At 39.6% G+C, this 12,697-nt stretch overlaps 1 protein-coding gene across 2 annotated transcripts; it reads left to right on the forward strand.

Annotated features, from left to right (window-relative positions):
* Nucleotides 1–1,628: 1,628 nt before the first annotated feature.
* On the forward strand, nt 1,629–9,112 carry nmi (N-myc (and STAT) interactor). Of its 2 annotated transcripts, none has more exons than XM_080902749.1 (9): nt 1,629–1,838; nt 1,932–1,997; nt 3,253–3,411; nt 3,509–3,625; nt 4,192–4,363; nt 5,142–5,248; nt 6,359–6,545; nt 6,681–6,784; nt 8,161–9,112. In XM_080902749.1, the coding sequence occupies exons 1-9, from the start codon at nt 1,800–1,802 to the stop codon at nt 8,368–8,370; spliced, it is 1,161 nt and encodes a 386-aa protein (XP_080758875.1). In that variant the 5' UTR covers nt 1,629–1,799; the 3' UTR covers nt 8,371–9,112. The 2 variants fall into 2 exon arrangements, with proteins under 2 accessions (XP_080758875.1, XP_080758876.1); XM_080902750.1 differs by having other exon boundaries at nt 1,935–1,997.
* Nucleotides 9,113–12,697: the final 3,585 nt, after the last annotated feature.

Raw genomic sequence — 12,697 nt, forward strand, 5'->3', positions numbered from 1 at the left:
TTCCTTCCATTGCTTTCACAGTAACTTCCAATGTGTGTTACAAAGTAGCTGCTTACACATAACCATCCAGGAAACTGACTTCTTTAGACTGTGCCACTCTGAGCAGTAACAGATGAGCTTATTGACTTCTTATTTGTTGTTACTTCTGTAACATATTTACTTCTGAAAAAAAAACGTCAACATTGTTCCTCCTGTGTGGCAGCAGAGAAGCAGACGTGAGCTTTACCAGAAGAAATTTTGCTGTAAAGTGCAGCCTGGAGCTGCAGAAGCAGCACATGTGTGAAGCACGAGCAGAATAAAAGAAAGGCTATGTGAACAGCTGAACAGTTTCCAGGGTCTCCCCATAACAGCCAGTGATACAAATATAAATTTGTTGTTTTTTATCAAAAAATTGATAAATAACTCTAACAATGTCTTATATTTTAGACTCCTGAGAGTAGCCACCCTTTGCTTTGTTTTTGCTGCAAACCCTCGGCCTTCTCTTAATGAGCCTCATTATACTGTCACCTGAGAGTCATGGTTCTGGGTCATGTTGACCCAGCATTCTGAGTTTCTTGTGTTTCGGTGTTAATTTGTAGTATGTTTATGTTTTAGGTTCATCAGTAGTCTTAAGTCTCGTCTGTTTTGAATTTCTTATATTCTTATATTGCCTGCTTTCTAGCCTGAATATGTCTTACAAGTATTTTGTCATCCAGAAAGAGTAATATTTCAGACACCGCCACTCTGCGTTCCTCCGCCTCGTTTGAGCTTTGGACGAAATGCATACTGGGATGTTTGCCTGGGTTTGGCTACAGTAGCCAGTGAGCTGATGGTGACCAAAACAGCCAATGAGAATTTTTTCATCCAAGTCTGTGATTTTTTGGTTTTGTGGCACAAATATAACACTGTACAGATAGAGTTGAGCGTGCAGGGGCAGAGATGTTGAGAGCGTGAGCAACACATTGCGAGCAGGTCCGCAGAGATCTGAGCAAGAGCAAATGCAAAAACTGAGCGAGAGGGGCTGCTATTGTGTGTGTATATGGATAATAGCAAACACTGAAATACATTTTTTGTATGCAGCAATGAATTTTGTTCACTCAAATTTAGATTTTCCTTGCTCAGGAATAAATTTCTCCTCAAAATGCAACACTTGTACTCGCAATTTCTTTTTACGTGTGCTCAATTTTTTTTTAATGTGCGCTCAGAATAGTGACACAAAAATAATGCCATAGTCTTTGACCTCTGTGTCCCCCCCTGTGCGTTTGTGTTTATGTGTGCATGTGTGTCCTTGTGTCTTGTTTCCCTTTTCTGTTTTCATGTTTCTCTTCTTTCATTCCATGTTCCCCCGTCTATGGATTCTTTAGGTAACATATTGGTAACATATTTAAAATAAAATACATGTACAAAAAATAAGTAAAATCGTTTTGGGTTTTTTGTAAAAACATTGCTTTTATTTGTTTGTATAATTAATTGGGTTAAGACTTTTATACAAATTTTTAGCCACAAAATTGCGTGTTATCTGGCGAACATGTTTTGTCCTTTATCTAAAGAATCAGTAGCTTCTCACACACACGAGCCGTTTTTATTAATTTATTTGTTTAACTGTGAACTTGTGTCGCAGTTGGTCTTCCATACCGGGAAGCTAGTCACACCAGGCTGTAACTTTCACTTTTGATTTGGAGCTGTTTGCCGCACAACAGGGGCACTTTGTTTTTTCTGACTTCGACAGAAAAGAGGCAGTGCAGCCACAGCTGGCTGATTTTTGGATCGTAGCTACTAAGTGAAGTTTTCATATCTGTTTCTTTTCTGTCAATCAGATCATGGCTGAGGTCTTCGGCAGTCGATCGCTAAATGATAAGGTGAGTAATAATCTGTTCGTCTGTTTGCTTGTTTTAGCCCGTCTAAGAAGAAACAAGTGCTCCACAGTTAACGATGTCTTTCTTTCTTGGCAGAAGGAAGGAGGCCTGGATAAAGACGGTGAACTAAAGGAGGCCAGGCGAGAGTTGGAGGAATGGAAGGTAGGCCGGAACTAATGCTGAACTACATTTTCCATTTTCAGGTGTGAAGTCGCGCAGCGTTTTAGTTCAATAGTAAAATAAGTTCACGACCGTCAGAATAAATTTATGAGAAAACGCAGAAAGCTGACAACTGCTCAGCCGGAAATGTCTTCATCCTCCGTTTATAGAAGAAGGTGGTTTGTTTACTGAGTACTGTGAGTGATCTGAGTGATTTAAATAGTAATTACAGTTCTCAGATCTCTTATTTAAGTCGAGATGCAATCCTGCATCGTGAATGCAAGTCCGGAACTAAGTATGTTCTACAAATAAACGTACTAGACTGAAAAGCCTGAGAGAATCTATCTAAATGCCCATATTATAATAGATGTCATTATTTCCATTGATATACATTTATTAGCATTGAGACATCATTGGATACATTTTATTTACGCATTTGAGCTTAAAGTTAAATGGTTACTTATATTTGGTTGCACAGAAGATGCAGTTTGCCGTAAACAGGGAGAAACCATAAAGCAGCTCATTTCAGCAAGTGAAAGTCAGACGGAATGGGCTCAGGCAACATTCCATAGGGTGTAGCTGTAGGTCTATATTTGCTCAACTAAAAACTATTTTGATGGCTCACACTTTAGCAAACGAGGCGCAGGTGAAGTGAGCACAACCAAAAATGAATAAACAGTCTTTTTGTCTTTTGTTTGGGGGAAAGATTGGTCATAGTTTGTGAAGGGCAGAACCATTATCTTGTGAAACCTACACAATTGCAATGATCAGTACAGATCTTGATTAGTGATTGCTCAGGAACCTGTTTATATAGAAATAAATAAAGGTACATAAGGTTAATGTCAACTAAAATACAGGCATACAACACCAGGGGGATGCAGCACGAATACTGAGTTTCATCAGTGAGTCAAGTGCACAACATTGTTTAGGATTTCTCTTTTAAATTTATATCAAATTGATATAAATGCTTCAGTTCTTCCATTTTTTTCCTCGCCTTGTAATCGGAAGGTTGCCGGTTCGAGCCCTGGCTTGGACAGTCTCGGTCGTTGTGTCCTTGGCTTTGTTTCTCTTCCAGTTCTGTACTTTTCTTACTTATCAGCAGTGGTATTATATCATTCAGAATGACTTGAGTATATTTGGCCATGTTTAAATATCTGTCAGTGAGAGAATAATTTTATTTGAGCAGCTTGTAGTCTCTTTGTAGACTGCCCACAGCTCCAGTTGTATTCTCTCTGAACACCACCTATTGCTCTTAAAGGCTAGATTCGAAAAAGCGGATGATGTGAAAGCCAGGCTGATACTGGAAAAGCTGACGGAAGATGATGCCAAGACAAATGCACAGCAGGAGATGAACGCTTGTGTCAAAAACCAACAGAAGACCCAGGATGAATTTAATGAAAGCATGAGAACAGTTCAGGTACACTTATTGTCATCTGTGTAACATCTACACTACACTCAGAGAAACTGAGAGTACATAACTCTCACCAAATATTCCACTTTATTCTTTTCCATAGGATGAAATCCAGAAGCTGACTAGATACAATCAAGATTTGCTGGAGAAACTGAAGAGATGTCAGGATGAACTGGAGGCTAAGAAGACAGAGTCCCGCAAGTTAAAGCAGAAATTCAAGGTAAAAACCAGGAACACTTTCAGATCTGTCCATCTGCTCACATTTTTACGTACACTAATCACGGGCATTAATGTGATGGTAATTATGGGATTTCCACACATTATAAATACATCACCAAACATATCCAGATGTCTCTTAGCAAGTTGCATGTTGATGAGTTATTTTGAGATGGCAGCAAATTTACACTGTTATACAGGCTGTAGACTGTTACATTGTATCAAAGTGTCATATCTTCAGTGTTGTCCCATGAAACTATATTACAAAATATTTACATAAATGTGAGGGGTGTACTCACTTTTGTGAGATACTGCATAGACGTACAGGCTCGTATATATTCTTTTGAGTGTGTGTGGATTCAATTCAAACTTGTGCATCCAATCCCTGTTTTTAAAATTCCTTCAAGAGCTATGCTCTACAGTCATTCCACCCTGTGAAAGGCAGTTCACGGCCCCAAATAAAACTGTGACATTCATGTTCCTGATCAGCGGACACAAACGCCTGACCACAGCTGTATACACATTGAAACAGATAACGGCCTGTAACTCTGTATTGTCCCATCTGTCCAGATCTACGCCCAGATCCCAGACACAGAGGTGAAATTTATTTCTCCGAATAAAGAGACAAGGGAAGAGGGTGACGAGGACAGTCAGCCAATCAGAGGAGTGTTTACCATCAGCCAGAGAGCTGCTGTGCTTCTGCAGGGAGGACAGGCTCTCATCACCTTTGAGGAGGAGAAAGGTAGACGTCATTTGACTTCAGTACTCTATATGGTTCATTCTTACTTATGTTAATGTTAATAAAACCAAAAATAAGGAGTCCTCATGGTTTTCCATGCTTTGCTGTGTAAGATATTTATACAATGACAGTTTGCACTGTCACTTGGAAAAAGACACATACAAGACAGTTAAATGCTCAAGTGAAAAAACAGCATTTCAATTTCAGATATTAAATATGAAATTATGATTTCTTATTTTTAATATCACCTGAAAAAAGCAATTTAAATGAAGACAGACAGACGCGTTTTTTGGAGGTGTGGTCGTAAACTTTGGATCAGCTGTAAAACAGCCTGTTTCACTTTAAGCGTTATTTTCAGTACATTTCATGCTCAAGAAAATGTTTTGTCTCACTCCCATGGCTTCTTGTGGCATGCTGTAGCTCTAATTGGAACCTTGTGAAGATCCAACCATGCAAATTATGATTTTTATGCCATTTTCCAAGTGGTCTTAAACGTTTGCCACACAAATGTTCATCTCTTTAGTTTAACGTACATCATGTCAGCATAAAAAGATCAGATCAAAAATCTCTGCAACAACAGCTATAATAAAATCAAACACTTGAGAGACAAGAATAAAGAGACAATGTCAGCCTATCATAGTGTGTCTATAGACAGATTATTCTGTGATCAACCTGCTTAGCATGTCAAAATGAACCCGATCATGACTCAGACCTTACAACATGGAGTTCTCAGTACAACTGCAAATGATACACATCTTTTTGTCATATTCTTGGTGTGCAGTGGCTCGCCAGATCCTGAAAATTGCCAAGTGCTCTGTGTCCTGTGAGAACAGCAGTTTGGACGTGAAGCCGAGAAGAATCACCATGGATCCTGCTGTGAAGTTTGAGGTAGATGCTGCAACAGTATCATCGGGTTTTTTATGCTTCAGTTAGAAAATGAAGCCTCATGTTTCAAAATGAAAAAGCAACTAGAGCCTTATTTTTTATGTTGACTGTGTCTCTAGTTTCCTGTCTATAGTTTGTACAGTTGTAACACTGTCAGGTCATTCAAATCTGTCCACAGAGTAGGAGTGAGACAGTACACCTCTCCAGGGTTACTTATTGCTGTGATGACACACAGAGAATACTTTCCTAAAAATACTTCTTAACTAAAGCCAAAAAACTTTGGCTTTAGTTAAGACCCTAACAATACAGAACTAGATCCATCCTGAGTCATTCCCATGGAAAATATGGCCTTCTGTGTGTGTGTGTGTGTGTGTGTGTGTGTGTGTGTGTGTGTGTGTGTGTGTGTGTGTGCGGCAGGGTCAGAATTAACAAATTAAAACAGGAAGTAACTAAACAAGGAACACAGGAACGTAAACTTGACACGGAGAACACAAAAGAGCAGGAAAAATGACCTCCTGGGACAAACAACAACTAGAACTACAACCTAATATCCAGAAAATGGAAAATGAAGCTGGAATATGAAAACCTAAGTGACAACATAAAGAACATACTATACAGTAAATATAATAATTAATAAAACAAAAATAATAAACTTAAAGCATGAGGTCAGCAAACAGATATATAGGACCGCTTTCTTCCACTTATAATTTTTTTATATTTATATATATATATAATTTTAAAATCCTCACAAACCCTTGAATAATCAGGCCCCAACTTATCTTAAAGACCTCATAGTACCATATACCAAAGTACATCACTTTGCTCTCAGTCTGCTGGTGTATTTGTAGTTCCTAGGACATTTAAAAGAAGAATGGGAGGCAGAGCCTTCAGCTCCCACTTTGGATTTGTGAGACAGACACTATCTCTACTTTTAAGATTAGGCTTAAAACTTTCCTTTTGGATAAAGCATATCGTTAGGGCTGGACCAGGTGACCCTGACTCCTACTTTAGTTATGCTGCAATAGGTGTAGACTGCTGGGGGACTATGTTACACTGAGTGTTGTTTTGTAATGATCAACACCCTGTAAACAGTGTGTGTTCACACCGATGTAGGTCCACCTTGACGTTTCCAGAAAGGAGCTGAAAGTTTCCAACGTCCCTGATGTCATGCCAGAAGAGAGAATGAAAGACCGACTGGAAATTAGTTTCTCCAGGCCCAGTAGAGGAGGAGGAGAGGTGGAGAAAGTGGAGTATGACAAGAACACTGGGACTGGGTGTGTCACATTTCTCCAACCTGGAGGTAAAACTCTATAAGATAATTGTGCGACATTACACATTATTCTTAGTTAGTTGTTCTAAGTTATTCTGTATCATTACAATAGTTGTAGCCAAGCTAAGTATGTTAATGCTCAAATGTATGTGCATTTGTGTGCAGTTACTGAGAGCCTTGTCCTGAGGGGAAGGTACGACGTCGAGCTGGACACTGAGGTAAAGGTGCAGGTTGGACCTATTTACGAATACCAGCTGCGCAGATTTCAGGTAAGTTACAGCACTGAGACTAAAAGCACTTTGTTAACTTAGTTAAAAGCACAATTTATCACTTGTACAAAATTTAACTGGACAGGCTGCCAGTCTGTTGCAGGACTGACACAGAGACACAGGCAACATTCATGCTCACATTTTAGACCGGGAGTCTCTTTGGAGTCACCAGTGCATGCCTTTGGACTGTTGGAGCACACAGGGGCCCACGCAGAGAGGCCCCACACTGGCAGTTTACCTTTAATTCCCAAGCTGACGCTTTCAAACCTCTTTATTTTTCAAAATACAAAATATAAAAAAAAAATGTATTTATGACTCAGAAAACTATACTTACCAAACCCCACATACCTTTAAAGGTCATGCTACTAATGGGAATCACTAACTCAATTAACAAAATAGCCATTGCTGCTGGATAATTCCTTTCTTTTACTTAGCCTAGTCGTCAGAATCCACAACATGTCATGAAACTAATTTCTTAAAATTTCACCAACAGAGACATATGGAGAAATTTTTCCTGTTTATTTTAATATTAACATTAACCAATAAAACCTCTACATTTAGGGAGGCTGTGTCTTTTTGCAATTATGTAAATGCATCCATGCAAGTTTAATGAAAGATAGTTATTTCACTTTAGCACTAAAAATGCTTAACTGGTATAAAACTTTGCATTCAGTTGCCTTCAGATTAAACAAGAATACTTCTAGAAAAAATAGTTATATTTTACTTCAAGCTATCTTAGTATTTGTTTTTTTGAAGATTTTTAAGTTGTATTGAGAGCTGATGGGGTGTTACGCACACCACAGGTGCGGCTACCAAGTTTAAATCTTAGTGACCGAGACATCAAGTCAAGGTCAGAGATCAAGTTTTCTGAAATGCCATAACTTGAGAACAGGGTGGCGTAGGATTTTGAAATTGATACTATGGGTGTGTCAACTATGACAGTGAGGACTAACACTGGCAGTTGCAAGTCTTCTTTAAATTTAAAAGCCTTTTTTTGTTACATAGTCATTGTGTATTATGACTTAAAACATTCATAATACATAATTATTATGGCTATAGTAAAATAATTATTCTCTGACAAAAATATGTAATTATTTCACAACTTGTAACAAACATATAATTATAGAAATATTATATTATAACATGTAAGTGTCAGTATTTGCATTTTTAAATTTTTTTGCAATTACTAAGTCTGTAGAAAAACAGTGTTAGCGGGCTTTCTTATGTGTTCAAATACACACGCGCCTACATGACTAAGTCTTAACGACACCCCCCACCCCCACACACAAGTTGTTCTAAAACTTGTGTGTGTTGTTGTAAAAGTTGTTAAAAGTTTGCAGAGCAACAATAAAGCAAATTTTTATGATTTATTTCAGACCTTTTGCGGCTGTCCGAAGCGAACCATCCTCCTGGATGACATTCAGGACATGGTTGATGAGGAAGACCTCCAGGACCATCTGGAAATCCATTTTCAGAAGCCCAGCAACAGTGGTGGTGAAATAGAGAGCATCAAGTACATCGCTAAACCGAAAGTCCTGCAGGCCTTTCTCTGTGAGAGCACAGAGGAGAAGGACGACAGTCTGTGAACCACCATGAACTGTCCTCTAATACATATATGACATGTAAGACGAGCTCCACCTGTATTAAAGTATATTTCTAATCATTTCCAAATGTCTTGCTCAACCTGAAGTGATACATTGTAGAGATTTCATTTATTTGCTCTCCTGCTGGGTTAATCGGGACGATACTTTATCTCTGTGCATTTAATACATTTGATTACAATCTTCCATGTGGTAAAGTTGGGGGTGTTTGAGTTATGTTAAAAGATAAATCCAAGAAATTCTGAATATCACTTGAAAAAGAACCTGTGTGATATTTTATGCAGTCAGTCAGTAAAATTAATGACAACCTACACAAAGACAGTACTGTCTTTGTTCTTATAAGAACATGTAAACACTGGGATGGGTAGTAGGCTGATAGTAGGCTGAAAGCCTCACATCTCATTATCTAATCACTTATTTTAGTCAGAGAATTGTATTTCCTTTAGTTAATGTAACTAACTGTAAATCTGGGATGTCAGAAGACAAACGTGTAATGTGCTGGATGACATGATATTTTCTGTTGGTAAATTACCACTTGAGAGGTGAGAACTGCAGTTTTATTACAGCTATCTCTGAGCTAGTTGGCTTGCCCTTTTTAGCTCTATAAACCTGCAAAGGAAGCTTTCAGACACACCGTCATCCTGTGTAAAAAGAAAATCCTCGCAATTTGAACTAGTACCTCAACTGTCTTCTATGCTGTGCTTAATAAAGTTAATGAATCCTGAAAGAGTAACATGAGTTATATTTGTTATGTTGTGGCAGCTGCATTGGTAACCACAGTGTTAGCACTGCTGCCAGATTCACATGTTGTTTTATTGTGGCTCCTGGCTGGGCAGCATGATCATTAGCACATTATTAGTTGTTGCCTCACACCACTGTTCCCTCTGTAAATGGTAAATGGACCGCTTCTCATATAGAGCTTTAACTGACCACTCAAAGTCATTCACCCATTCATACAAGAACGTCTTTCTAAGCTCTTTCCAACATTCATGCACATTTATATTCCAGTGGATGCTTTGGAAGCAACTTGGGGTTAGTATCTTGTCCATGGATATCTGACATGCAGACCAACCTTCTTATTAGTAGGCTTCTGTCTTCCTCCCACATTCCAAGATCGTGCATGGACTAGGTTCATTGTGAGTAAATGTTAATTTTATTCATATATCACATTTCATTACACATAAACTCATAAAACCTCGTGTAGGTCTACGATGACTCAAACAAAAGAAAACAGTAAACTGTGCAGAAAAACAGAATCAACTTTCTGGGAACCTTTCATAACATTTTTATGAGAAACTACTGTCCCCAAAGTTATATGGTCATATACTTTGAACCCAGAAACAGGGTAACTATGTGAGAATGCTGTTTGTTGATTACAGTTCAGCGTTTAACACGATAGTGCCCTGCAGACTGTTCACAAAGCTCAGGGATCTGGGAGTCAACAGCCGTCTGTGTGCATGGGTGTTGGACTTCCTCACTGGCAGAACTCAGGTGGTGAGGGTGGGTAGATGCGTCTCTAACAGCATCACCATCAACACAGGAGCACCACAGGGGTGTGTCCTCTCGCCACTGCTCTCCCCCCACTTCAGGACATTTACGCCAGGAGGTGCTGGACTAGAGCAGCGCAGATACTGAAGGACCCGTCCCATCCTGGCAACTAACTGCTCCAACTTCTGCAATCAGGCAGAAGGTTCCACACCATCCGGGCAAGGACAGAGAGGCTCAAGAGGAGCTTTTATCCTCAGGCCATCCGTGTGTTGAATCATGCCCCTCTCTTTTTTGCACAGTCGAGGAGTGTATCAGGTCCCATTACACTGCGTGTTATATCTGTATAACCATGCATGTGACAAATAAAGAACCTTGAATCTTGAAATATTTGGAAATTGACATACTTAGCCCTTGTCACCCAGTAACAGCTGGGACTGGCTCAAATAAGCCCAGGCTCTAGGAATATTTAGGGGTGGATTTCGAGCAACAGCTATACAGCTATGAAAGCCATTAGGAATCACGAGAATTTAACTTCTGATTGTTTACCAGAGGAGAGCAGTGGATGAGGTAGTGATCCACTAGAGAAGGAGTTGGTTAACGAAAAGGAAAATGGTTGGAATACAGTGAACAGTAGTAAGAAATGTTGGAGACATACAGCGGCTTGCAAAAGTATTCGCCCCCCTTGAACTTTTCCACATTTTGTCACATTACAGCCACAAACATGAATCAATTTTATTGGAATTCCACGTGAAAGACCAACACAAAGTGGTGCACACGTGAGAAGTGGAACCAAAATCAGACATGATTCAAAACATTTTTTACAAATACTTTTACTTTGTAGAACCAGCTTTTGCTGCAATTCCAGCTGCCAGTCTTTTAGGGTCTGTCTCTACCAGCTTTGCAGATCTACAGACTGAAATCTTTGCCCATTCTTCTTTGCAAAACAGCTCCAGCTCAGTCAGATTAGATGGACAGCGTTTGTGAACAGCAGTTTTCAGATCTTGCCACAGATTCTCGATTGGATTTAGACACCAGACAAGTCAAGGATAAAGATAGTGATGTGCTGTGTTAGTTTTCTGCCACACATAGCGTTTTGCATTTTGGCCAAAAAGTTCCATGTTGGTCTCATCTGACCAGAGCAGCTTCTTCCACATGTTTGCTGTGTCCCCCACATGGCTTGTGGCAAACTGCAAACGGGACTTCTTATGGTTTTTTGTTAACAACGGCTTTCTTCTTGCCACTCTTCCATAAAGACCAACTTTGTGCAGTGCACGACTAATAGTTGTCCTATGGACAGATTCCCCCACCTGAGCTGTAGATCTCTGCAGCTCGTCCAGAGTCACCATGGGCCTCTTGGCTGCATTTCTGATCAGCGCTCTCCTTGTTCGGCCTGTGAGTTTAGGTGGACGGCCTTGTCTTGGTAGGTTTACAGTTGTGCCATACTCCTTCCATTTCTGAATGATTGCTTGAACAGTGCTCCGTGGGATGTTCAAGGCTTGGGAAATCTTTTTTTAGCCTAAGCCTGCTTTAAATGTCTCAATATCTTTATCCTTGATTTGTCTGGTGTCTAAATCCAATCAAGAATCTGTGGCAAGATCTGAAAACTGCTGTTCACAAACGCTGTCCATCTAATCTGACTGAGCTGGAGCTGTTTTGCAAAGAAGAATGAGCAAAGATTTCAGTCTGTAGATGTGCAAAGCTGGTAGAGACAGACCCTAAAAGACTGGCAGCTGGAATTGCAGCAAAAGGTGGTTCAACAAAGTATTGACTCAGGGGGCTGAACAATTACCACACCCCACTTTTCAGTTATTTATTTGTAAAAACTGTTTGGAATCATGTATGATTTTGGTTCCACTTCTCACGTGTGCACCACTTTGTGTTGGTCTTTCACGTGGAATTCCAATAAAACTGATTCATGTTTGTGGCTGTAATGTGACAAAATGTGGAAAAGTTCAAGGGAGACGAATACTTTTGCAAGCCACTGTAAGTTGCAAAAGGTATCCTTAAATACAGATGGCACTGATAGTGATCAGAGTAGCGCTGCATCGAGGAAGCAGAATGAGGAATCCAAGGTAATAATTAAACTCTCTCAGGAAGGTGCTTGATTGAGGACAGAAATATGTTTTTGGAGTCATTTCTGGTGTACCAACAGCTGTTTCAGCTGAACAAGTCAAAGGAAATATAGTAGGATCCAAGGTTATCGAGGCACAGTGCTTAAAAACTCTGAGAGAAATGTGACAGTGTAGCTGTAATTTAAAAATTTATGGAGGAAAGGCTACCATCCAAACTTTTTTCATTAGTTATATGAATTAGGATGTTCAGCCTTATATTCCCCCTCCCTTGGTTTGCTTTAAATGCCAAAGATATGGGCATGTCACTGGAGGTGGACACGAGTATGGTAAATGTGAAAAAGAGCAAAGTTAAAGTGGTGCAATTGCGGAGGTGAGCATATCTCAGCTTTTCGTGGTTATGAGGCAAGTAAAAGGGCAGCAGAGATCCAGAGAGTAAAATCCATTGATGGCATGCAGAAGCAGAAAAGAAGCTTTGGTTATGAACAAAAATGATTTTGTGCTATTTATGGAGGCTGTAATAAACTGCACCACTCAAACAGACAAGAAAACTGAAAAAATCCAAATAATTGTGAAGACTACAGACCTGGGAATCACGGGTCTGTGTGGGAGACAGCTCAGGAAATGCTGAGTGGTAGAAATCCTAGCTCACAGCCAGGAGGAGGCAGTTCATTGTGGTCCTAAATATTCTGCAGTGGGATGCTTGAAGTCTTATTGCTAATGGGCAGGAACTAAAACAGTATCTCATCTGCAAA

The sequence above is a fragment of the Rhamphochromis sp. 'chilingali' genome (assembly GCF_963969265.1).
Source record: "Rhamphochromis sp. 'chilingali' genome assembly, chromosome: 14".
NCBI classification, from domain to species: Eukaryota; Metazoa; Chordata; class Actinopteri; order Cichliformes; family Cichlidae; genus Rhamphochromis; species Rhamphochromis sp. 'chilingali'.

Excerpts from the sequence above, each read along its gene's own strand:
- nmi (XM_080902749.1), top strand. The coding sequence starts at position 1,800 with ATGGCTGAGGTCTTCGGCAGTCGATCGCTAAATGATAAG. Across the intron at positions 1,839-1,931 it reads GTCGATCGCTAAATGATAAG|AAGGAAGGAGGCCTGGATAA; the intron begins GTGAGTAATAAT and ends CTTTCTTGGCAG. Across the intron at positions 3,626-4,191 it reads AGTTAAAGCAGAAATTCAAG|ATCTACGCCCAGATCCCAGA; the intron begins GTAAAAACCAGG and ends CCATCTGTCCAG.